The sequence below is a fragment of the Syngnathus floridae genome, chromosome 4 (assembly GCF_059516105.1).
Source record: "Syngnathus floridae isolate MCC-2025c chromosome 4, RoL_Sflo_1.0, whole genome shotgun sequence".
Taxonomy (NCBI): Eukaryota; Metazoa; Chordata; class Actinopteri; order Syngnathiformes; family Syngnathidae; genus Syngnathus; species Syngnathus floridae.
Window position 1 is genome coordinate 7,588,302 of NC_142416.1, and position 24,894 is coordinate 7,613,195.

At 40.3% G+C, this 24,894-nt stretch overlaps 1 protein-coding gene and 1 long non-coding RNA gene across 5 annotated transcripts in view; one reads left to right on the forward strand and one right to left on the reverse strand.

The window, feature by feature from the left end:
- rin2b (Ras and Rab interactor 2b) lies at positions 1–23,844 on the forward strand. Of its 2 annotated transcripts, none has more exons than XM_088374713.1 (13): positions 1–369; positions 4,945–5,127; positions 7,648–7,742; positions 7,860–8,070; positions 8,151–8,265; positions 10,113–10,185; positions 11,282–11,373; positions 12,920–14,293; positions 15,500–15,582; positions 16,047–16,272; positions 16,407–16,538; positions 17,155–17,318; positions 20,283–23,844. In XM_088374713.1, exons 2-13 carry the CDS (start codon positions 5,059–5,061, stop codon positions 20,574–20,576), a joined length of 2,928 nt encoding a protein of 975 aa, XP_088230839.1. In that variant the 5' UTR covers positions 1–369; positions 4,945–5,058; the 3' UTR covers positions 20,577–23,844. The 2 variants fall into 2 exon arrangements, with proteins under 2 accessions (XP_088230839.1, XP_088230840.1); XM_088374714.1 differs by having other exon boundaries at positions 17,155–17,345; positions 20,283–20,433.
- The window catches only part of LOC148398673 (uncharacterized), a 22,274-nt gene continuing 3,894 nt past the window's right edge, over positions 6,515–24,894 (reverse strand). The window contains exons 2-5 of one of the 3 annotated variants that reach the window (XR_015858204.1): positions 23,545–23,607; positions 8,114–8,244; positions 7,900–8,013; positions 6,515–7,726 (exon numbers count right to left, since the gene is read on the reverse strand). This is a non-coding gene — a long non-coding RNA (uncharacterized LOC148398673). Of the gene's footprint in view, positions 7,727–7,899; positions 8,017–8,113; positions 8,245–23,544; positions 23,608–24,894 lie in introns of all 3 variants that reach the window. The other 2 variants (XR_015858205.1, XR_015858206.1) reach the window with 2 other exon arrangements.

The following is a 24,894-nucleotide window of genomic DNA, read 5'->3' on the forward strand; positions in this document are numbered from 1 at the left end:
TAGAATAGTACAAAACGTGGTTGGGGGCTAAAAATGTATTCGATGATGAAAAGTGAAAGGTGATGCGCGACAAAAACATCAAATTTTCTTTGTGTGCGAGTAACGCGTGAAACGTCACGGCCGTGAATCATTGCCGCACAGAGACAACTTATTGTTTGCTTTAATCGACAGACAAAAATGAGGACGCCTGCAGGATAATATTCAGGAATGTGACAGCGAACGCGTGTGTAAACAACTCTGGTGAAGTTTGCAGACGTCTGGCGTCTGCTCCGTGAGAAGAGGAGCCACGAAAACATTCTGCACTGGTGGACGGATGAATGTGGGGGGGAAATGGATTTTTGAGGACCCTTTGAAGAGGCCTTTGGAAAGGTGAGCATAACATTTTTGTCACACATCAGAAGACCCGTGGTATCGGTCACATAACAGTCGGATGAAGCTCAAAAAATGTTTATTTTCCGATGGTGGTGTCAAACGGAGACATTGCATCCACTAGATGTTGGCATATTGACAATTTTGCCATTTAATACGGATGCAACGTCGATATGTCATTTTGCATAAATTGACCGCGTTATCAATTATTATCATCACACAATGGTGAACGATTTTAGTGTCTTTTGAGAAGGAATGCATGACTGCTCTCATCGTTCTTCGTTCCACGTTCTTCGTTCCACGATATCGTTATTTTGCATAAATTATAATAAATGAATGTTAATTTATTTTCATCACACTACGATGAACGGTTTTAGCGTCTTTGAGAATGAATGCATTGGCCACGACTGCTCCCGTAATTCCACTCCATGATCTTGTTAAAAAAGTATTTAAGACCTGTCTGAACATGCCTGAACCTTCTGCGAATGCCCCGTCTTTGGAAATCAGTAAGTTGCTTATTCATTTAAGCCTCAATCGAAGGAATTGATCAGGGTTTTTTTTTTTTGTATTAAACTACCTACTTACTACAAAATGACTTGTCCACAATAAGGTACATATATACAGCTCTCCCCCCATTTCACATTAAAGAAGAACTGAACCCCACAATCTTCTTTATACTAATACGTTGTATGTGCCCCCACTTGCCTAAACATGACATTCTGATTAATATTGTGGAATAGGAATCAAGCAGGTAAATTCACTGTTTTTAATCCATCTCAGGGGGCGGCCACTTGATGTCAGATGAAAAGGTCATCATAGTTGCCAGATCTCAGGTCACAAGCAGTCACAGCTCTGCTTCAGAAAACTCGTGACTGGTGCCCTGAGATGGATAAAAACAGCCTGTTTAATCATGAAGATCGCACCATTCACGTGGAGGCAAAGTCAAGTGTGTGTGTGTGTGTGTGTGTGTGTGTGTGTGTGTGTGTGTGTGTGTGTGTGTGTGTGTGATGTGCGCGTGTGTGCGTGCATGTGTGTGTGTGTTTGCGCACATGCGTGCGTGGGCGGGTGGTTTGGGGGGTTTTCTGTGACGATTTGGATAATCGATGCAGTAAGCAAGTCCCTAAAGGTGTCAATGAAGGCATAAATGGCTGCAAATTGATTTTGAAGGCACCAGAAACATTTTATCCCAGTAGTGTTGACATTATTGTGCTACTTGTTGAACGAAAAAAAACTCTTAAATCCCTCTGCATTCCCCCAAAAAGAAAAAGAGAAAATTCCAGTCTAACTAAAACAACATGGGCCAGTCGGCTCAGCTGAAGTCAGGCAGAACCACTGACCCAGATTCTGCTCAGTGGTCTCAGACAGTGACGCTGATGTCAGGATTACTTTACAGAGTGTGCAGATGTGCTTTGGCAAACTTTATGTATGTTACTTTAAAGGCTGTTTTTTTGTTTCTCTCACGTTAGTGTACTAACACAAAAAATACTACAAAAAACATATATTCTTATTTGTTTTGAAATAAAGTTTGTCTTTATGCTACTACTCTGAATGAAAATTATTCAGCGTGGACTTACAATTAACAAACATTAGGTCCTGCTGGCTGTATTTTATGGCAAAGCACAATAAAGTTTGAGTAAAAGGGGAGTGCGGTGTCTCATTTCGCTTTATGCATTCAAGCAAGAATTAACGAGACTTTGCTTTTAAACTACTACACTCTACTGTGGCTATAAGAAGTCTACACACCCTTGTTCAAACTCCATCTTTTTGTGTTACAAGAGAATGAAACCAAAGTAAATCAATACCTTTTCCTCCCTTAATATGACCTACCAATATGTCTGTGTTTCAATACATGTAGCTGTGTTCACCAATTGATCACATCATTTTGCAAATGTAAACAAGTCCCATGCCAAATTGAAGAACAGTCTGTTGAATTCAAAATCCCATTAAGAATTTGGTAGATTGTGTTGAATAGATTGTGGATTAAATATGTCATGAAGCCATTTCTTTCAAGTGGACCATACTACTCAACCGGTTGGATGCTGTTTATTCAGGTTAAGTTAATTTGCTGTCTAAAAAGGTCAACATAATATCAGATGAGCCAGCTGTTACAACACACACACATGCATGCACGCATACACACACGAACACACTCAGAAAATGCATACTATTAGGACATCACTTAAATGTGTGGTTTCTCATGTCTAGTGCAACACCTCAAATATCTGCTTGTTTTTATTGGAACACAGAAAGTGAGACAGTAGGACAGTAAGACAAAAAAGGCTCCACGGGACATTCCTTTGTGGGATTGAATGTTCCCCACTTCCTAGTTGTTGTTTTTATAGCTCAAAACCAAAGGTTTCCAAAGATGAGAATGAGCAAAACAACTGAAAAAACAGTCAGTCCTCATATTTGAGAAGCTGCAGCTTGGTAACAAAATCATTCTTGTTTTGTGATTGCGCCAAGTTGTATGAAAAAACGTGTTGCTGCATCGTCGAGTCTTATGGTCACTTTTGCTGTTTGTCTTGTTAATTATTATAACATTGACATTGTCACAGCACACATTCCTTCCTTCCCTTCAGCCTGGAATGGGTGGGGTGTGCTTTTCCTGTGTGAGTCACGTGCATATCTGGTTCACAGGAGATGTATCTGCCAGGAAGGGAATAACTGACCTAATGATTTCAGCCTGGATAGCGAGAAAGAGGTGGGCCGAGTCAAAGAGGTGAAGGTTTGGCAAAACAGATGGAGGTGGGGGAAGGTAGAAAAGAGGTCAAGGAGGGTAAAACATGCACAGATGAAGAAATAAATGTACCGTTTTTATTAGTTTGACTATTTTACGGCATCCTTTAGGCCAGGGGTGTCAAACTCATTTGTTTTCGCGGGCCGTCTTGTAGTCATAGCTTCTTTCGGAGGGCCATTATGACTGTCAACCCAAATAAATGTATGAGAACCTCATATTATATACAGTAAAAGCTACAAAACAAACTGGCAAATAACTCATTTTCAAATCAGACGAGTAAAAACTGGTCAAATATTTAAAAAAAAATATATTATTAAAATTGAAGACAATTTGCAATTCTAGTAATGACACATGAATTTGATGCACAATTGGTCTTTGCGGGCCACATAAAATGATGTGGCGGGCCGTATCTGGCTCCCGGGCCTTGAGTTTGACACCTGTGCTTTAGGCATTTTCTCAAGACTTAAATCCATGTTGCGCAAAATGTATACATCGAAGCTGGTGTATGGGAATTATGTAGGTAGACCAGGGGTGTCAAACTCATTTGTGTTGGGGGCCACATTGTAGTCATTGTTTCCCTCGGAGGGCTATTCTGACTGTCAACGTGGTCTATATACATACAGTACAGGCTACACAACAAACTGATGAATAACTAGTTTTGAAATCAGACACTAGTAAAATTGTCCAAATAGTTTAAAAAGATGAATGGTAATAAAAATTGCTAGCAATGTCTATTTGTAAAAAGTGAAGACGATTTGTCATTTTAGTAATTACACAAAGTTGATGCAAAATCTGTCTTCGCGGGCCACATAAAATGATGTGGCGGGCCGTATCTGGTCGCCAGGCCTTGAGTTTGACACCTATGAGGTGGACTGTACGACTTCTTTGTAGTTGTCTCCCAAGGGGATATTTAGAGCAGCACACATCACATTTGGAGTGAATTGCATATTTCTACTGCTTCAATGACTATAACCAGATTTTAGATAAAAAATAACTTCAGATTTCATCCAAAGTTCAATAATTCATATTCTATGGTTCTGGGTTTGAATATCAGCCTGACCTTTATGTTTGTATGTTATTCAAATGGATTCTGTCTTCATCATACATTTTCCTCCCACAGTTCAAAAACATCCATGCTAAATTAATTGAAGACGCTTTAATGCCCTATGGTATGAAAAAGAGTTTTGATATGAGCCCTGTTACTGACTGGTGACCATTATTCTAATCGAGAGTGTTCCCTGGAAAGATTTCAGTTATCTAGTGAATGTGTCCAAGAAAATTTAATTCAAATTTGATTCTTCCCATTTGGTAAAATGATCATATTGTTAACCTTATCTGTATTTCAAGTATTTTGAGTCATGAGCAATGTCATAAAAGTGTTAGTTGGAAATGTCTTGTCTAAGCTTGTATTCTGAACACATTAAGGTAGGAAGACTGGCTCAAGAAGCAGCTGTGCAGCAAGTGGTGCTTGCTAAAATGGAAAGTCAATTACCGTATAAATGTGAGGCAATAAAAACAGACTGAAATTTTGAAGAAATATCGGTGAGAAAATAAGTCACCATGACAGTGAACATAATAAAACTTGAAACTGAAGTGACTTCAGAGTGGTAGAAAGGGTGGAGGCGCTAAAGTGAAAGAATGAGTAGAATAATTACAGGGAGTTTAGGAAAAAGGCACACTCAGACTTACTATTCATAACTGGATAGAGTGGAAACCTCTTCCCTTTGTATCACCGTTGAAAAATGTGGACTGATGCGTTTGTGTGCGTGTGTGTTTGTGCGTGTGTGTGTGCGTGCGTGTGTGTGTGTGTGCGTGCATGTGTGTGTGTTGACCCACAGAGCTCTGGCCCACTCTGTGACGCAGATGTAAACAAGAGCTCTGGCCCACTCTGTGATGCAGATGTAAACACACAGCCATAAAGCAGACTTTGTCCACATTAAAAGGAAGACAAAATGGACTCTCACATTTCAAGTAACAATCCACAAGATGCCCCCATGATTCGAAGCGGCAGCTTCTTTAAGGTAAGGACACAGTGGTTGAGAAGGATTTTATTGAGGTGGTTTTCCAAGATCATTTATAACGTTGGAACATGCTACATTCGGAATCAACACTGAAGACTGACCCTACATTTAGTCTCATGAAACTTTGTCGAAATGTGTTTCCTGAATGAATTTTGTGCTGAACTCAATTTTCTGTGTGGGATCACTTTGACAAAACCCAGTTAGCTACATCTTTGCTGACTTTGTGGATTAATCATGCCGTTTATTCCAAGGTGACGCTTTATTAAAATGTATGGGAGAGAGGTGCTAATAGCAATTATTAACCATCACTGCATCGACAACTTCTCTCAGCAGTCAAATGTGTTTGTATCCAACAATACTCACCTCTGTTTACCATTTGGCTTCAAACAATTTGTTTTAGACATTTCACCCAGATGCCAAGTAATGGGCAGAAAAATGTAATGGGAGGTTAATCTTTAACAATCGGCCAAAATTCAGGACAGCACACATTTTCTGGAATAAGCTGCTAAAAAAATATTTACTTGTTAATTTACTATCTAATTTCACTCTTGATGGGTTGGCAGGCATTTGTAGTTTAAAGCTAATTGTTCTAAAAGTTAAATTTCCATTATTCGGAACGTAACAATGATCATTTAGTCATGGAACGATCATACTTTGTGCCCATACCTTACAAACCTGTTTTATGATCTGGCCTTCCTTAATTTGATCAGCAATTTTCTGGCTATGAGCAAGCAACACTGTCACATGCCACAGGTGTATTCCAAGAAAAACATTTCTTGATAGATGCTGCTAAAACAACATAGAACCTGATTCATTATTTTGTTTGTAAGAATTTTCTGTAATTAGTTTGAAGAAAGGTTTGCAAGGGTGTAAATGGGAATTAATATTATAGACATAATTGAGAAGCTTTGAGATATGCTGAAGTCCACTTGATGATGCGATTCTCTGAAAATACAAAAGGTGAAAAGCACGAAATGCTATGATTTTTTTACGGCCTACTATTTTCTGATTGTTAGTGCAAGTTAGTGGTAAGTTAAGTTAAAGTCCCATTGGTCGTCACACACACATCTGGGTGTGGTGAAATTTGTCCTCTGCATTTAACCCATCCCTGTGTGATTTTGATCCATCCCCTGGGGGAGAGGGGAGCAGTGAGCAGCAGCGGTGCCGCGCTCGGGAATCATTTGGTGATCTAACCCCCCAATTCCAACCCTTAATGCTGAGTGCCAAGCAGGGAGGCAATGGGTCCCATATTTATAGTCTTTGGTATGAGCCGGCCGGGGTTTGAACCCACAACCTTCCAGTCTCAGGGCGGACACTCTACCACGAGGCCACTGAGTGAGACTATGATACATTACAATTTCCATACAACAGTCGTGTTCCGGCACCACAGTAAAAATGGTTGTGAACCGAGCAACCACCTCTTGTGCATTGAGTGCTTACTATGCCGTTTAACAAACAATAACATAATTCCCTTTTTACTTGAGTAAGTGCACATCATATTGTGTTTGCATTGCATCACGTTCACTGCACTCCACAGAGACTTATTTGTCTTATTTTAGTTTTTGACATTTGTGACAAATGTTCAGTGAGGGTTGTGAGGCCTGAACAGGAAGGAGTCTCCAAGGTCCAGTGAGGGAGGGTGGGGGAGCCTTTGCTGAGGGACATGGTGCCCACATGGTGGAGAAAGCTATTAGAAAATACAGCACTCTGTTGGTCAACCCAAAAACTTGCGCTAAATAGACAGCAATAAATAATTATTCATACAGCATTTTAAAGTCATAGATGTAAGAGAACATTCTAAATAAAACAATGAAAACATGAGATGCTTTCTGTATGTCATTTGATATTTATGCTGTACTTATTAGTGCTGTAAACTACACACTTTTGAAATATATTCATGATAGTGCTTCGTACTGAGCAACAATATGTTCAAACCATATAATGATTATATGCTTATATTATAATCACACCGCATTACTTCCTATCATTGCCAAAGAGGCTGGTAGACCCCCCAAAATGGTCACCAGAGACATGCTGGATAGTGAAGAATTTAATTTTCAAGGCTATGCAAACATGTTGAAATCGGAAAACATAAAACGACTGATGGAAGTCTGATGCAAACTGAACAAGACAAGACAAGCTAACTGGAAAATATACAAACCACGTGGAACTGATCTGCACTAATATTCCACAAAACAAGAACAAGAATGAACGCTGAACGTGATATAGTGTCAAACACAAAGCCTATATTGGGGGGTTTCGATAATCATGCGAGTGTTCCCAAAACTGACCGCAAAACAAGATATGTTCTCACATTTTGAATATACTAAGTGCGTACAATGCTTTGTGCGTAGCTTCCTGCCTGTCAGAAATTAGACACACACGCGGGAAGGCTGAGCAACCTTTTCCTTTGTTCTAAGCCTGATCTTCATCTTCAGCTATTCTCTAGGATTGGTTGACTGCTATTGACACTCGTCCTCACACTTATCTACCAGAGCCTCTCATTCTTTATTCTTGCAGCTGATTGATGCATTTGCGCTGGAGATTGGGGAGTTAAAGAAGGAGATGGTTCACACCTCTCCCACAGTGGACCAGGAGCCTGCGGACACACAAGGGTATCAATCTTACGATTTTGTTAAAATACTTATTGCTTTCGACTTGGACAATGTGTCACTTTTTTTTATAGTACCAGGTGGATCAAAACTCTGTTTTTTCTCTCGCGTCTTTGTCAGGCTAGAGAGCGAGGTGAGTGGCGAGGTTAATGGCATTTACCTGGAACCCCCTCAATGCAGCAGCGTGAGGTGCGAGAGGGATTATGGATATGACTCATTACGGAGGAGGATGAGCGTCTTGGACAGATTGACTCAAACACACACCGCATGGCTGCTGCTGTCAGTCAGTGAAGAGGAAGCCAAACACATCCTCCTTAAACAGCCGCCAGGGGTGAGAACCATGATCTGGAATATTAACCAGCTATATTTTTTACCTAAGAATCTATAATCTTTGGTTGGTTTGTGATGCAGGTTTTCTTGGTAAGGAAGTCAGTCACTCTCCAGAGGAAGGTCCTCTCTGTGCGTCTGAAAGAGGATGGGGCAGGAAGCACCATCAGCCACTTTCCTGTCAGAGAAAGCCACTATAGTAAGTTTCCTGCTCTTTTTGCTTCAGTAACATACTGTGGTGCCTTTGAGGCACGAGTTTAAATAACTCCTTGACCTGTAACTCAAAAACATTTGTATCACAAATTATCTTTCCTGATTGGAATGAATAAAAAAAAACATCAACCCCCTCCCAAAAATCCCAAATTTTGGAATGTGTTTTTAATGACAGACAAAAAATAGCACTCTATAATATTTTTACTTGCCACACTTTCTCCTTTAATTGTGCTGCAATTCTGGTGTGTGCGTCTTGGCCCCCTGTGGGCAGTCTAAGAAATGAACATACTTGGCTTCACAGTTCAGCATTAATATTTGTTGTTCTTTGCAGAGGACAAATAAATGCATGTTAGTATGTATTCTTATATGGTCTGTTTACATGTGTTAAATTTTAAATATTCATTGCAGTGGCTCTCAACCATTGTCCCTAGGGGACCAACATTTTTTTTTTGTGTGTGTGTGGGGAGGGTGGTAAAAAATAATCTTGAAGATACATGTATTGTATATTATATTTTAAAGCCCTGTCTCAAATGAATCCGACTATACACACTGCTTATCTCAAGTTTGCGCTTGCAAATCAAAACAAAAAATTGGCCATTGGTCTTTTCTTGAAAAAAGTTGGGTCACTTGTACCTCAAGGGACCACTGTATATGACATCAAATGCTGCCCATTATTGACATGAATACACAATGACCTTTAGATTTGCAGAGTATTTGCTTTGAAGGGTAAATTACGTCAATGACATTTACAATCTGCCCTGAGATTGGAAGGTTGTGGGTTCAAACCCCGGCCGGGTCATACCAAAGACTATAAAAATGGGACCCTTTGCCTCCCTGCTTGGCACTCAGCATTAAGGGTTGGAATTGGGGGGTTAGATCACCAAATGATTCCCGAGCGCGGCACCGCTGCTGCTCACTGCTCCCCTCTCCCCCAGGGGATGGATCAAAATCACATGGGATGGGTTAAATGCAGAGGACAAATTTCACCACACCCAGATGTGTGTGTGACGATGATCATTGGGACTTTAACTTTAACTTACAAGGGATAATTTAACAGCGTTTCACCTTGACTATAGTGGTGCCTGCAGTTGTCCTACACTGCCTCCAAATGGCCAAGGCAGGAAAAGCAGCACTTATCTTTTTTATTAATCGTCTCAGTGTTTTGTTGAATCAGAATTTGCAATATGGACCTGAAAGCTGCAAGAATAAAGAAACTAGGAATCTAGTCAGTCCTGGTAGTGGCTCAATTCTTAACTGATTTGACCTTTGGGATTCATTTTTTTTTGTTTTTCAAAATTTATCTCATCAGTGAGACTATACACAAAAGCTTTTGTTTTTCTTCTGGAAAATATGTACTGTTTAGAAGGTCCTATACATATGCTATGTCAAATATTCCTAAGCATTGTTGCTTGCAATGTCATTGAAGTAAAGGAAGTAGCTCCGCGCCAATGGATGCTCTCATAGCAGCTGTCACATTTCCTTGATATGACTGCACATGTTCAACAAGGGGAAGTGACGGTGTGCATGTGTGGGTCATCTGCTCACCATTGCATTGCCCAATCCGGACGAATTTGAAATAGAAACATATTTACTGAACACTTAACATCCTTATGTTTTCTGTACGGCTTAACCTATTGAGGGTTGCACAATGCCAAGATCACTTAAAGCAAAAGGCAGACAAGACCCTCAGCTGTCTGCCTATCAATCACAGCCTACATAACAGAGAAACCATTTATACTCACACTGACATCATTACATACGAAATGGGACTTTCTATTGATTTTATAGTTGTATTGAAAACAATTTATATTTCCATGTTTGATTGCTTTATAGCGTTTTCTCTCGATGGATCTGGAATCAGCTTTGCAGATCTTTTTCGTCTCGTGGCTTTCTACTGTATAAGCAGGTACTTAACAATTTCTCTCCTTTTTTTGATACTATGCTCCTGAGGGATGACGAAATTACCATTTGAACTGTTTATTACACTACATGCAGATTGCAGCCACTTAGATCAAATGAACGATTGTAACAGAAGAACCATGGAATTGCAAAGGCAGTTGCAACATGTCATTTTGCATTCATATTATATACTGTATGCCATATACCTTGATTAAAATGGTAATTCAAAAGTCATGTAACAGGATAATCAGTATCATAATGGGAATAAAGAGCTCAGTGGCCTAGTAGTAGAGTGTCCTCCCTGAGACTGGAAGGTTGTGGATTCAAACCCCAGCCGGGTCATACCAAAGACTATAAAAATGGGACCCATTGCCTCCCTGCTTGGCAGTCAGCGTTAAGGGTTGGAATTGGGGGGTTAGATCACCAAATGATTCCCGAGCGCGGCCCCGCTGCTGCTCACTGCTCCCCTCTCCCCCAGGGGATGGATCAAAATCACATGGGGATGGGTTAAATGCAGAGGACAAATTTCACCACACCCAGATGTGTGTGTGACGATGATCATTGAGACTTTAACTTTGACTTCATTGAGGAAAATGTTGAACAAACTGCGTAGTCATTAATATAAATTAGTTTTTGATACAGTATGTTGGTAATATCTCAATAATTCACAAAAATAATACTATTTTTCATATGTTTTGGACGTGATAATGGGTTTTGCTCAGAGGAGCTCCCATTTGAGTAAGTAAATCCAGAATATTGTGCAGGTCAAACAAGAGAATTTGAGCATTTGAATTTTGATGGCAATTAATCACCATTTCGGACATTAGGTGACAACAGAACATGACAAACTATACCGTGGAAACAATACGCATTACAATGCTTGCCTCTTTCTCGTGACGTACATAGGTAGGTTCAAATGGATAAAAAACAGGTAGCAAGTAGGTGGGCCAGTTTGTTGTGAATCTCATCCCAAAAAAGCCCTTACCTACAGATTATTTTAGTGGCATCAATATCAGTGCTGACATCATAGAAGTGCCAACGTTCAGCTCACTCAACTGTCCCTTTAATGTTTTTTCTTAATTTTATATATCTGATTACTTTAGGGATGTCTTGCCCATCCCTCTCAAACTCCCAGAAGCCATTGCATCTGCCAAGACACAAAAAGATCTGGAAGAGGTGGCTCAGCTTGGACCAGGTAGTCTAATCCATTGTTTTGTAAAGGTGGCAGCTCTAAATAAATGAAAATATAATCCCAATATTTTGAGATGAGTTGATGAATGAATGAAACTACTCAGCTGTAAATAGTGAAGATGTGACACGCTTGGTTTTGGTCAAGATGTTGAAAATGTTGAGGTAATGGTGACGTAGGGCTTGAGAAAATTTGATGGTGTGAAGTTGTGCTGATACCCCCGTGAATTGGCTCAGCGTCTCCACTGCATGCAATGCCGTTATTGTACTTTGTTTGCTTGCATTCCACGATATGGAGGTGGTTAGTGGCTTGAAATCAATGCCTCCTCTATCGCTTAAAACTTAACAATTTTTACATGAATATATTGTGAAAAGGGTATTTATGAAAGTGCACACTTATTGTAGACAAGGCAGTTTTCGTTTGTGAGCAGCATTTTCATTGCATCTCGTCTCGTCTTCCTCACATGATAAAGTCTCATTGAGGACAATATTTTGTCCCAACAACATTAGCACAATCTCGCGTTAATACTCAACTTTATTTAAAAAGAACAATCTCCATACAAAGTGCTGTCCATGGAGTCAAAATCAGACATATAAAAACATTGACATTTAAAACAAGATATGAATAAAATTAAAACCATAAACAGTCAAACACTTTTACAGTCTTTATAACATCAAGAATGAGATCAAGTTGAAATGTCAACTACTACATCATGGAAACAAAATGTGACAATTTGGGGTGTACATGTTATTCATATAATGACAAATTCTATTCCTTTAATACTTGTAGCTTTAGATTTAGTTGCTTGCATGAACACATATGCTTCAATCTGAAGACATGGGCAGACATATGACAGCAGCTGTCCAGTAATGTAACAGCTAGCGTTTCCTTTTTTAGCCTGCCAGTGGGGCTAATATTTTAACTGGTGCGCGTGAACTTCTGCTCGTCCTTTTCACTTTGGTCAAAATGTCACTTTTGAAGGGCTGATTCTAAGTTACTGTAGAATGTCTTTCTTCTGAGACCAATAAAGAAAGGCAGGATCAAAGAAGGCCATTACAAATTAGTGAAATAGAATACTTGAAATGACATACTGACACTTTTTAAGCGCTATATATTAATATATATATGTAAGGTTTATGGTAGCATTAACAATGAATAATCCAGGAACTACATGACATTGTACTCTAGCTCAGTTTAAACATGAGACAGTACAAAGCTGACAATGGAATGGAGCAACTGGAAATGTGTCCGCTATGTTGTTTGTTGAGTGCCCGCCCACTCTGTGAATAACATTGGCGACTCCCTCTTTGTGGGTTTGACACACCAACGAGTTAGACGAAAGAGACACAGGACTGAGTCAGTGAGTTTCGGCCAGCGGCAAGAAGAAGGAAATACCCATTTAACACTTCAACTTCAAAACTTGAAAGACAACCTTTGAACTGGTGGTGCAAGACTCAAGAGAATGAGGTTGTGAAGATCAGTGTGCAGAATGAATGTTTCGCTCTGTATGCCAGTCAGAATTTGCCTGAGTGTTAAACTGTCTCTCTTACAGGCTTTTGGGACTCTGCCCTGTGCAGCCAGCGTCCGACCTCCCACCTTCCCAGTCGACCCTCTAGCCGAACTCTCAGCCCCCAACGGACAAGCAGGACCACTGAAGAAGAAGGGTCGGAGCGTCATCATACTGGGCCCCACTGTGACAGCGCACCACCGACATTACGTCACCGGGCTTCTTCCCCTCGAAGTGAAAAAAGGCATTCCAGTGCTACTCTCTGCTTTGTCAACCCACTGTTTTTCCAAACTCGGCAGCACCATCACTGTGAGGTCAATCTATCTTTGCACGACACTATAAATGTGTCTATGAAATCCACAAGCGGCGGCGGCCAAGAGAGTGAGCGGCACCAAGAAGAGATAAAAGTGGATCGCAAATCGCACCCCCCTCCACGACCACCCCCACCTCGCTTGATGCTTCGCAGGCGACCGGCCCCACCTCCACCTGGACCTGCAGCACTTACCACCAGACCCAAAAGCATGCCAGTGGCCATTCCTGTGGCCCCAAAGCAGCAGCGGGCCCCCACCAGGCGCCCCGCTCCACCTCCACCGACAATGGGTGCTAAACACAGCAGCCCACTCAAAGGTTCAGGGAGATCACCAATCCATGTGCCTTCAAACCCACCACCTCCAAGACCCAATAAGCCACTTATGCCCCAACACTGCCACATTGCCCTTGATGATGAAACCATTGCCCAAGCTATATCTCGAGTCAAGCCACCTGTTTGCGTTCCGGATGATATTCCGGTCGAGAACAGCAGTGTGAGTCCATCGATCCAAAACGAGAGAGGACTTCAACGACTCAGTGACATGAGCATGTCGACTTCTTCTACTGAGTCATTGGAATATTCACAATCTCCCGGGTTCTCCCTGGGCATGGGTTCCACCCAGTCATGCCACCTTAACCATCAAGACACAGTAGAGGACACAAGTGAGGACGATGACGACGATGATGACGATGAGGAAGTAGAGGAGGACTATGGGGTGGGCCTCGAGGCTGACTTGGAAATGCGTCTCCGTCAGTCCTTCAAAGCGAGGAGGCGCAGGGTGGGTGTGAGCCTAAGCGGGGGATCATTTATTCTTCCCCAGGCCTTGAAGGGACGCTTACGCAAGGTCAGCGGTATGCTCACCTCCTTGATGACGCCAGAGAGACGGGCAGTGAAAAAGATTGCTGAGCTGTCCAGGAACAAAAGTTCATATTTTGGCTCCCTGGTCCAGGACTATATTAGCTTTGTTCAGGAGAATCGGGGTTGCCACACTTCAGGGGAGGATTTTCTGCAGACACTCAGGCAGTTCATGACGCAGATGAAAGCTTACTTGTGCCAAAGTTCGGAGCTGGACCCTCCAATAGAGTCGCTCATTCCTGAAGATGTGATTGGTAAGGCATTTATTCCATCTATTAGACGTCTTTGAAAGCATTATAACGTCAAAAGAACCTTTTTAAAGTTGATATGATTGTGCGTCATGTTTTGTCGACGCAAGCGTGTGAGAAGTACGTCACTCAGTATCGCTTCTCTATAATGTGAGATGATCCAGTGGCAGCTCCGCTGTAGTGGCCACTTAGTTGAGTCAGTTGAATCACATTGAAAGGGATCAAAAAATCTATTCAGCCTATCCTGGAGGCCCGCTATCCTGCCTGTTTTAGATGTGTTTTGCGGCCCTCCAGGACCGAGTTCGGATACCCATGGTGTTTACTTTTGGCTTAAACAAAAAAGAACTAAATGAACTCATGACTAGTTTGAATATGCTTTAGAGCTAGTGTTGAGTTACAGTGAGGGCAGTGGGATTTGTCCTGATGACTTCTATTCTTAGCCTCCAAATGTTGGTAATTTTTTTCTCTGCCCATTGCTGACATCTGAGGGTCATTTAAAAGGCAGTGTGGATTTAATCTAAGTTCTTAGTAAATATTATTTGGACATTATGTTGTAAACATATGTGAGCATCATGATGTGACCAAAGCAATGCATGAATGTGTGAATGACTTTTCACTTCACTCTTGTTCATTGTGGACAATAACAGCAAAGCTTTGTTCGGAAGAAAAGTGATTCATTCTGTTTGTGCAAACTGACATTTATCCCTCTGATGTCATAAGACAGCCCCTACAGACTGTTGATGACTCAAGCCTGGTTTTATATTGAACACTTTTTGAATAGATGATTTCATTACTAATGACTCAGCAACAATAAAATGTTGCTGATGTCAGGTCTAACCAATGGTTACCTCTGTTATTAATATTGGGCTCAATTATTTCACTGCTTATCAAATATTCAGAGCTACTCTGTCTTACTGTGTCCACACAGACTCAAAGAATATCAACATCCTTCAGGCAACATTAGGGCCACACCAACAAAAGTACATATAGAACATGCGCACACAATAATAACATTTTTGTGGTAGCTTTTTCCTTTTTTGGGGGGGAGATTTAGCAAAATGCTCTGTGTCGTGTTATACCTTTTTCTCTCCAACACGATGGCTTAGCGGTCATAATCAATTGCTTAACTGCTCAAGCAAATCAATTAGTATACTGTTAAATGACTGTGCTTTTAAAACCTAAAAATGTTATGTGATGCTTCATATTCAACAGAACAGGTGTTGGAAAAGGCCATGCACAAGTGTGTGCTGAAGCCTCTGAAGACTTTCATCGACGTGGCCTTACATGACTTTCAGGTGAGAGATCATCTTACATTTGTTTTCACAGTGTCACATTATGTATGATGACAAGGACAAAAGGAAAGTCAACCAGCTTACATACTGTAAAATCAAATCAGATAACCTTTATTTGTCTCACAGCGGGGAAATTTCCAGGTCACGTAAGTACAGTGAAAATGCAAATTAGATTTGCGGCAGTGTCTATTGATGTTATTTTCTCAAAACATAAATTATGTCTTTTAATGCAAGATCTTTCATTAATATATTTTATTTTGTATGCAGAGTATTGTGATGTTGGATCTGAATGATGACATTGAATTACATTTAGCTATTAACATATCAAGCGGTAACTTTTAGTCAACCTGATGACACAGGTGACAAATGTCAAAGCATTGACACTCACTGAGTAGTCATTGTAATGGTTCTAAACGTAACTCTGGAGCAAGAAGAACCAGGTTCAACTTAGGTTTTGTTTTTAATAGGTGAACAGTGGAGATTGGCAGCAGATGAAAGACAATTTAGCCTTGGCTAAGTCCAAGAGGCCTCAGGAGCTGGGAGTGGACGGTGCGGTACCACCTGATGCTATGGCCATTGAGAAGATTCGACACAAGTTCCTCAGCATGAGGAAGATGTACTCACCTGAGAAAAAGGTGTCACTGCTGTTACGTGTATGCAAGCTCATCTACACCATCATGCAGGACAACTCAGGTATGGAGTAAGGATTTGATTTGAAAATGATTTGAGCTTGCAAACAAAGACTATGCGTTAATGTAGCTGTATTGCCTCAAAGTCTGCTGCCCCTCCCTTGACCCTTTTTCACCCACACGTCTGCTTCCTTCCAGGGAGGATGTACGGCGCTGATGACTTCCTGCCCATGTTGACGTATGTGGTTGCACAATGTGACTTGCCTCAGCTGGACATGGACATCCAGTACATGATGGAGCTGCTGGATCCATCTCTTCTTCAAGGAGAAGGTACTGCTTTATATTAATACAGGTTAATAAACATAGTTTACAGGCTTGTATTTTAAGGTGTGTGATGGGAAATGTCTCCCGGCTTTTCCTACATGTAAAAAAAAAAAAAAACATGCATGGTAGAAACTTCCACAGTTTAAAAAAAGATGCAGGGTAGATTAGATTATATTCTTGAATATAATATATATTTAATAAGTCTTAATAAAAAAAACTATTTTAAGGTCTTCTACCTGAAAAGAAATCCGCTTATCTTTACCGAGCAGCTGAACTTGAGAGCTCAGAAAGGAGGAAATTCCAATCTGTGAGACTTGAATGGGTTGGACGAGGTTCAGAGGAAAAATAGGGCTAATGCTTCCAGTATGTCTGCCAAACCTGTCTGGCTTTCTTCAGTAAATTAGCTGGAAAATAGCATAGTTGTGGTATGATTATCCCTTGTTAACTGCAGTAAATTCAAAGCATATTTCAGTATTCAACATACAAATGCTACCCGGCTGGAATGCAGCATTTTATGTTTTCCTGATTTCAATTACAGTGGGTTATTTATAATATTGTAGTACAATGATCAGGAAATGTCAAACAAAACCATACCATCAATTTATTACCTCTTCTATCCTAGGAGGTTACTACCTGACAAGTGCCTATGGGGCTATGGCCCTCATCAAGAATTTTCAAGAGGAGCAAGCAGCACGGGTGCTGAGCTCTGAGGCCAGAAACACTTTACATCAGTGGCACCGCCGTCGCACTGCTCAGCGTTCAGCACCCACCGTGGATGACTTTCAGGTAGCACACCTGACCTGAACCCAGGCTGTGAGTTGTGGCAATTTCAAATAGATCCTAATCTCTTCTGTTTTTAAATGATGTGATTGGTTTAAACAACAACTACAACGCTTTACGGACAAAAGTATTGGAACACCTAGCCATTTTATATGCAAGACTGAAAGTGGAAGAAATATTAATTCTCTGTCTACAAAATTGTGCACTCAATTAGGAAGACTTTCAACAGCTCCAGATTTTAGCGAGTATCGGAACACCTAGCCATTTCATATGCAAGACTGAAAGTGGAAGAAATACTAATTCTCTTTGTCTACAAAATTGTGCACTCAATTAGGAAGACTTTTAAGAGCTCTAGATTTTAGCAATATACAGTAATCCCTTGTTTTTCCGCTAGGGTTATGTTCCGAAAAGAACCTGTGATAGGCGAAATCTGGGAAGTAGAAACCTTTATTTTTTTTTTACAATCATTAGTCAAGTCAAGTTTATTCATATGTATAGCCCTAAATCACAGACAAGTCTCAAAGGGCTTCACATCTGCAAAAATTGACAATTATTCTCAGCAAACCCTGATCTTAACTCCCAGGAGGGCAAGGAAAAACTAAAAACATCCACTGGGGAAAAATGAGAAACTTAGACAAGAGACCACAGACGGGATGATCCCCCTTCCAGGATGACCAGGCTACAATGGATGCAGAGAGTGCACATAGAAAACATCATGTAAAACAATTCAAAGAAAAAGCGGATGTCCATATTCAAAGTGAAGATTGAAACCAAAGGACAAAACTTGTTTTCAGGCCTAAGCATTTGTTTAACAAAGAGAAGTAAACACTTTCTTCCAGATAACTACAGTAAAATAATAATTTTAATCGTCAATACAAAGTACTGTATTTTCCGCACTATTAGGCGCACTTAAAAACTTTAATTTTACTCAAAAAAACCACAGTGCGCCTTATAATGCAGAGCGCTTTATATATGGATCAATTGATGAATTTGTTGATCCATACTGGTTGTATACAGCGCTCTGCCAAATATTTCAGTACGTTTTAGTACGACTAGTAAATTACAAGGTCGCATCGCTTCCCAGCATTACGGCAACCGTGGTCAGGGGGCATCACTGAATAGCTGTTGCACCCGCGAGGCTATTTCATTTCAAAATAGGCTGTTCCGTTAATATTTTCGAGTACGTTTACGGATCAATATCCAACGGAATCATAAATAAGCAACACCAATGTGTTAAATCAGTCTTTAGTCGGTTCCGATCACTTTTATGGGAGCGAGTTTGAGAAACGTGATTGTTTACAGGGGGCTGCCACGACACTTTGCTGAGGTTCATGGGAGTCTGCGAGCTGAGGCTCATTGGAGTTTGTGGGTGGCTAATGCTATAATGATAGCTGCTATACGCACGAGGTTATTTCATCTCAAAATAGGCTGCTCCATTAATGTTTCGAGTAAATTTACGGATCGATATGGAAGGGAAACTTAGGTAAGTAGTACCAATGTGTTATATCGAACTTTAGTCAGTTCCAATCATTTTATAGGAGATAGTTTGAGAAATGCGATTGTTTACAGAGGGCTCATTGGTTATTGGCTAGTGGATGCATACCACAACCCTAGTCAACCTCAGTTTGTTGCAGTATAGCTTCTATTTTATGCGTCTTTTAATCCGGTTCGCCCTATATATTAAATAATTTCTAAAATAAAAAATTCAATGAGGGTGTGCCTTATAATCCAGTGCGGCTTTTGGTGTGAACAATACAGTACATATTATATAGTGTGCCTCTGCAGCCTGACTCCACTCTGTAGTGACTTTTTCTTCTGAAGCCATAACACAATGCATGCGTGAAGCAGCGTGAAAGGTAAACTCAAGTTAAACTGTAATATAGCGAGGGATAACTGTATTCACATTTCTCATTGCAATACTTTGGAAATCATGCATATTCTACAATGTTTCAAATTCACAAATTAATATAGAATTATTGACTCAATGAATGTAGCGGAAAAGTTATTCATCTTAAATTATAAGAATGTAAAATACTGGAACGTTTCGGCTGCTGTTATTACATAATTCCCTCGTTTATTGCAGCGGATACGTTACCAAAAAACAGCCACAAGTAAAATCCACGAAGCAGAAGTTAATCTTTTCTTCTAGATTTTTTAAAAATAATTTATGATATTTTTGTGGGGGTATATTTATGCCTCTATTACGCCGTTAACTTTATTGTATGTGAAACCTGTAGACTCACTTGAGACTGGCCTCTTTACACACATTACCAAATTATAGTGCTAATTGTCAGATGTGTAGCTTATTCACCGCCATGATTACTGACCCCGTATTGTTAAGACAGACAAGTAGCTAGCCAAAGTTTGCTGCTAGCTAAGCTGGTTGTGGCATTAATAGCATTGAGCTTGCCTCGACTGCCTACAATAAGTGACATAAGCATGGTGCGCATGTTAATGTGAGCGTGTTCAGTCCAGCGCAGCAAAACGTTTTGGGACATTCTCTGCAGCTCAGCTATCAGAAAATGTCATATTTCTTACCCTCAGTTGCGCTATTCATTGTGTTTTACTGAAGTGCAAAATGCACATTTTGACTTGAAAACTGCAGTGTGAAACTGCTTATTTCAAGGCTCGTATTCAATTAAGAATTTGTATGCTTTCTCCAAATTGTTCCCACGTAGGTGAAAGTCAAGAGTTGTCCAAATTTAAAAGTCTGGCGCAAAAGTTAGACTAAAGGCTTTATTTCTTGCTTTATAAAGGTGTTATCCAAAACTCATGTCCATTTAGTGAGGCCTATTTAGAATATTTGTATTTCTCACTAATCTTACAGCACATGAGACTTCAGATCAGAATCTAGTCCCGTTTACATTATATGCAAGCGATTAAAATGTACGTGCCAGAATGTATGTGCTTTTCTGTCTGCTTGTTTGTATTTCCTGTCATAATACAATATTTTTGTTCTTCACCCTCAAGAACTATCTACGTTTAGCCCTGCAAGATGTGGATACGGGCTGCACAGCTAAAACCTTAATCGTCCAGTCATACACCACGACAGAAGAGGTCTGCTCACTTTGTGCTGACAAATTTAAGGTTTCCAAGCCTGACAACTACGCTCTCTTTCTGCTCACTGAGGACACCTGTCAGCAACTGGCCCCTGACACACACCCTCAACAAATCAAAGCTGAGCTTCACAGCCGACCCCGAGCAAAGACCTTTAATTTTGTCTACAGACGGTTGCCGAATCTAAACCTTAATATACCAACTTAGTGCCTTCTTTATTAATGTTCAAGCTGAGCAGTGAGGGAACATTCCCCAAGTGGCAGCACTTGAATTGAAACAGTTACTGATATTCAAGTAGTGTTCTGGTGCTTAAACAATCTTGACTGATGAAGAATTTTAATGGAAAAGTGGGAAGTTGGTCTCTGGGAAAGTGTTATGTGAGTCGTAGTGCGCCCTTGTTCGTGGCATCGGCAGAGTCAAAGAGGAAATGATAGGTCATGCAAAGTGTTGATTTATTGATTTGGAAATGACAGTAGTACCTCTACTTATGAACTTAAATGATTCCGCGGTCCGGTTTGTAAATAGAAATGTTTGTTAGTAGAAGCAACTTTTCCCATAGGAATTAATGTACAGTCTAGATCAGGGGTCACCAACCTTTCTTAAACCGAGAGCTACTTCCTGGGTACTGATTAAGGCAAAGGGCTACCAGTTTGACACAGACTTCTGAAATAGCCAATTTGCTCAATTTGGCTTTCACTGTGTTATTATTGTCATTTCCAGTTCACATGTAAGTGTGATTTTAACAAGAATAGCAAAAATACAGTCAAACCTTGTTTTTTGACCACAATCCGTTCCAGAAGGCGGTCCGAGAAGCGAATCGGTCGAATTCCGAATCTATTTTTATTATTACAAATAATGGAAACATTTTTAATCCGTTTCAAGACAAAAAAAACCCCACCTTTTATAAGCATTTTTTTCATTTGCGCATATTTGTCCGATCGCGCAACAGCAGCGCACCGCCGAACGCGCAACCGTAACGTGTCGCCCACCGCGCAACTGCACCGCGCTGGTTGCATTATTGTGACAGAGCCGTCGCTGAAATTTAGAAAATATTTTTAGAGTCCTGATGTACTTTCCAAAATTTAAGTCGACCTAAGTGCGCAGAGAGCTTAATTTGGTCCGATCACGCAACCGCAGCGCGCCGGGCGCTCACTGTCGCATTGCTGTAAGAGCGAGCGTCTTTGTGTTTTAGGATGACTTTACTGCTTTCTATGGAGGCATGATTAGGGGTTAATACAATACTCAAAGTAACGAAAATACAATAACAACGGAGTCAGTCGGCATCCGGGCCGCGCGGTCGGGTTTTCTCGGGTCCTCCCGGCTCATCTCGCAAGGTTCGACCTCCGAATTTTGTTCGACAACCAAAGCAAAAAATCTCGAATTTTTTGTTAGAATTCCGATTTGTTCGAGAACTAGGACGTTCGAAAACCGAGGTTTGACTGTAAAATAAATAGATGCAGCTCACTGACAAGTGCCGCTATATGAGCTAATTTTAGAAAAGTCCTGCGGGTGACTCATGCGGTCCTCACGAGCGACCTGGTGCCCGCGGGCACGTGTTGGTGACCCCTGGTCTAGATGATCTCTTTGAGGGCTTCCTTCTGCTTAATGATCGTCGAAATTGTTGACACGTTATTATGGCCATATTGTTTCGCAAAGATCACACACGCTCATGTTTTCTTATGGTATCTTGTTTTAATTGTAAGGAAATCATCACCTTTTTAATAATGCGTACCGGACTATACCAAAAGTCAAACTTATTTGCCCTATTTTTCTATGTAAAACATACACAAAACCAAAACAACAGTTTTATTTTTGCTTTTTCAAACTTTTCTAACAAAAAATAAATGTCATTTTTTGACCTCCAAGCTTTGCTTAGGGAGGTTCTGCTTTTCTACACTTGCTAAAAATACACCCGAGAAGACACAGAAAAAGTCAGGCTACTAAATTATTGTGTGCTTCCACTTACTCCTTGCAATGTGCTCACGTACTCGTCATTGCCTTTTGGTGCGTCGGTTCACAAGTCAAAAATTAGTTCATAAGTCTATGCAAAAAAAATTGTGAGCTCCGGTACGTATCTCGAAACGTTCGTAAGTATAGGCGTTCGTAAGTAGCGGTATCACTGTGGTTTTAGCATGTGGACGGAAGTTCTTTTTTGTTTTATTTTTTAAATATGTGGACATGCACACTGCCTCAAAAGCAGCAATGGCATATTATTAAACATTTTTTGTAATAAACCTTTCCATTAACTGCTGTATACCCATTCTGCCTTCAAAAGGACATTTAAGTTAGTGTATGCTACTACAAGCATTTAGATCACCAAGTGATGAGCTGTCTTAAATGAACAACATCACATAGAACAAAGTATTGTAACTACTAAGGTTTCACTTGTGTTACTTAGCAATTGCTGGTCAATTGCGACTTGTATTACTATTATGATTGTTATGAACACATGTTTTGTATTCAAATGATTCTTTTATATCTCACTATCTTTAAGGTGACAAAGATTTGTGTTGTCAGTTATCAGTTCTGCAATGGACATGATGCAGAGTGATGATGAGTCGCCAATTGTTCTCAAAATGGATTCTAAAAGCATAAAAATTGAGTATTGAGTAAATGTAAATTCTACAAATATTTGAAATCTGATATTTTGAGGTTTATTCCACTGAGCGCACTCATGATACAGGCGAGTAGTAGAAATTGGATGTGTAGGTTGAGGAAGTCACCCCCAATTTTTTTTTTTTAATTATGTTGTATGTGCTCCCACTAGTGTAACACGGCATTCTGATTAATAGTATGTTTGTGGGATATACAGTTGTCAGGTCTCACTTCACAACAGATCATGGCTCAGCTTCAGAAAACTGGTCAGCCGTAATTGGTTGTGACGTGAGACCTAGCAACTGTGATTTGTTTCAGTCAACAGCAAGTGACAAAATGGCCACCCTCTGAGATGGATTATAAACAGGTAGATTTTGCCTGTTTAATTCATATCCCTCGAAAGAACATTAATCAAAACACTGTTCCGACCAGTTGAGCTGTACAGAACATCTACTAAAGAAATTTGGGGGGGCGACTTACTGTTTAAGGGTCTTTGTGTCTATAAAATGTTGTCTTTCTGAGTATGTTTTGGTCCAAGTTTTACAATTAAGCAACTTTGTCATGTCTGTATGCAATCTACCATCTGTTCAGGGATGTCCAACCTTGGTCCTGGAGGGCCACTGTCCTGCCTGTTTCCATGTCTCTGGAAAATAAATGTACGCCACTCAAAATTACTACGATGCACTTGGAAAAGTAGTGACCATCAATGGTAACTCAAAAGTTGAATATAGACCACAATGCATTCTGAGCACGGAAATGTGGCGCAAGCACAAATCAGTTGTGTAACAGTTACTTTATATCACAGAAATAATTATTTGTTTTGATTCAATTAAAAACATGAAAGACAAAGGAAAGAAAATAAATATTTTTCATTCACAAATAGAGCTTAATGTGCTGGTTTGTCATATGCATACGGTGATCACCTGTTACACAACAAGGAGAAAAGTATGTACCGATTGAACACACGTCAACCGTGATCTCTCTTGCCGTTTTCAAGAGAAGTCATGCCACTGCTAATCACTCTGCACATTCTAAACCACCAGACTTCGGCCAAAATCACAGTATCGAATAATAACGCTCAAAACTAAAGCGTGGCATGAGAAAGATTTAACATTAGAAAAGAAAGCTTGTCAAAACAGGTCAATACCAATGATCCAGTCACGTACATAGTTCCTCTCACTCGTTGTGCTCCCTTCATTTTTGGTCAGAATTTCCTGTTAATGTTTAAGTTTTTTTTTTTGAAGTGCTTGGCTTTAACTGTTCCAAAGTACACCATCCGAAGTTGTGACATACCGACCATGTGTAAGAGAAATTTGTGCTCAATCACCAAGAGGCGTGGCACATTGACTTGATCGTGGGGTTTTCATGAGACGGGCATTTTATTGAGATCTAAATATAAAAGAGGAAACGTCATGCTTTGATTGAGAAATTCACTTGCGTGGTGGTTCTAGAAGTTACTCATCTCCATGCAGTGACGCGTGTGCGGCTGAACTAACAGGCTCGTTTGAAACGGCATGTCTTTTGACATGAAGTAATTTATTCTGAACGTTGTGCACATGACAGAATGCATGTTAAATTGAGATTAATTGGAAATAATTGTTAAATTGGTCAACACCAACATTTTATTTGGAATATGTTCCGTGTGTCCCAACTTGTTGAAACACAGCTGATAAGTTTAATATTTCTTATGAATTATATGAATTAAACAGATAAAATCTGTATGCTTTTTATCCATCTCAGGGGTTGGCTCGATTGAAAATGACATCACGGTTGCCAGGTCTCTGGTCACAACCAATCACGGCTCACCAGTTTTCTGAACTAATTAGTTGTGACCTGAGACCTGGCAACTTTGATGTCATTTTCAGTTGAGAGCAAGTGGAAGAATCCATCCCTAAAATAGATGAAAACAGGTGAATTTTGCTGCTAAATT

Excerpts from the sequence above, each read along its gene's own strand:
- rin2b (XM_088374713.1), top strand. The coding sequence starts at position 5,059 with ATGGACTCTCACATTTCAAGTAACAATCCACAAGATGCCCCCATGATT. Across the intron at positions 7,743-7,859 it reads GAGCCTGCGGACACACAAGG|GCTAGAGAGCGAGGTGAGTG; the intron begins GTATCAATCTTA and ends CGTCTTTGTCAG. Across the intron at positions 14,294-15,499 it reads CATTCCTGAAGATGTGATTG|AACAGGTGTTGGAAAAGGCC; the intron begins GTAAGGCATTTA and ends CATATTCAACAG.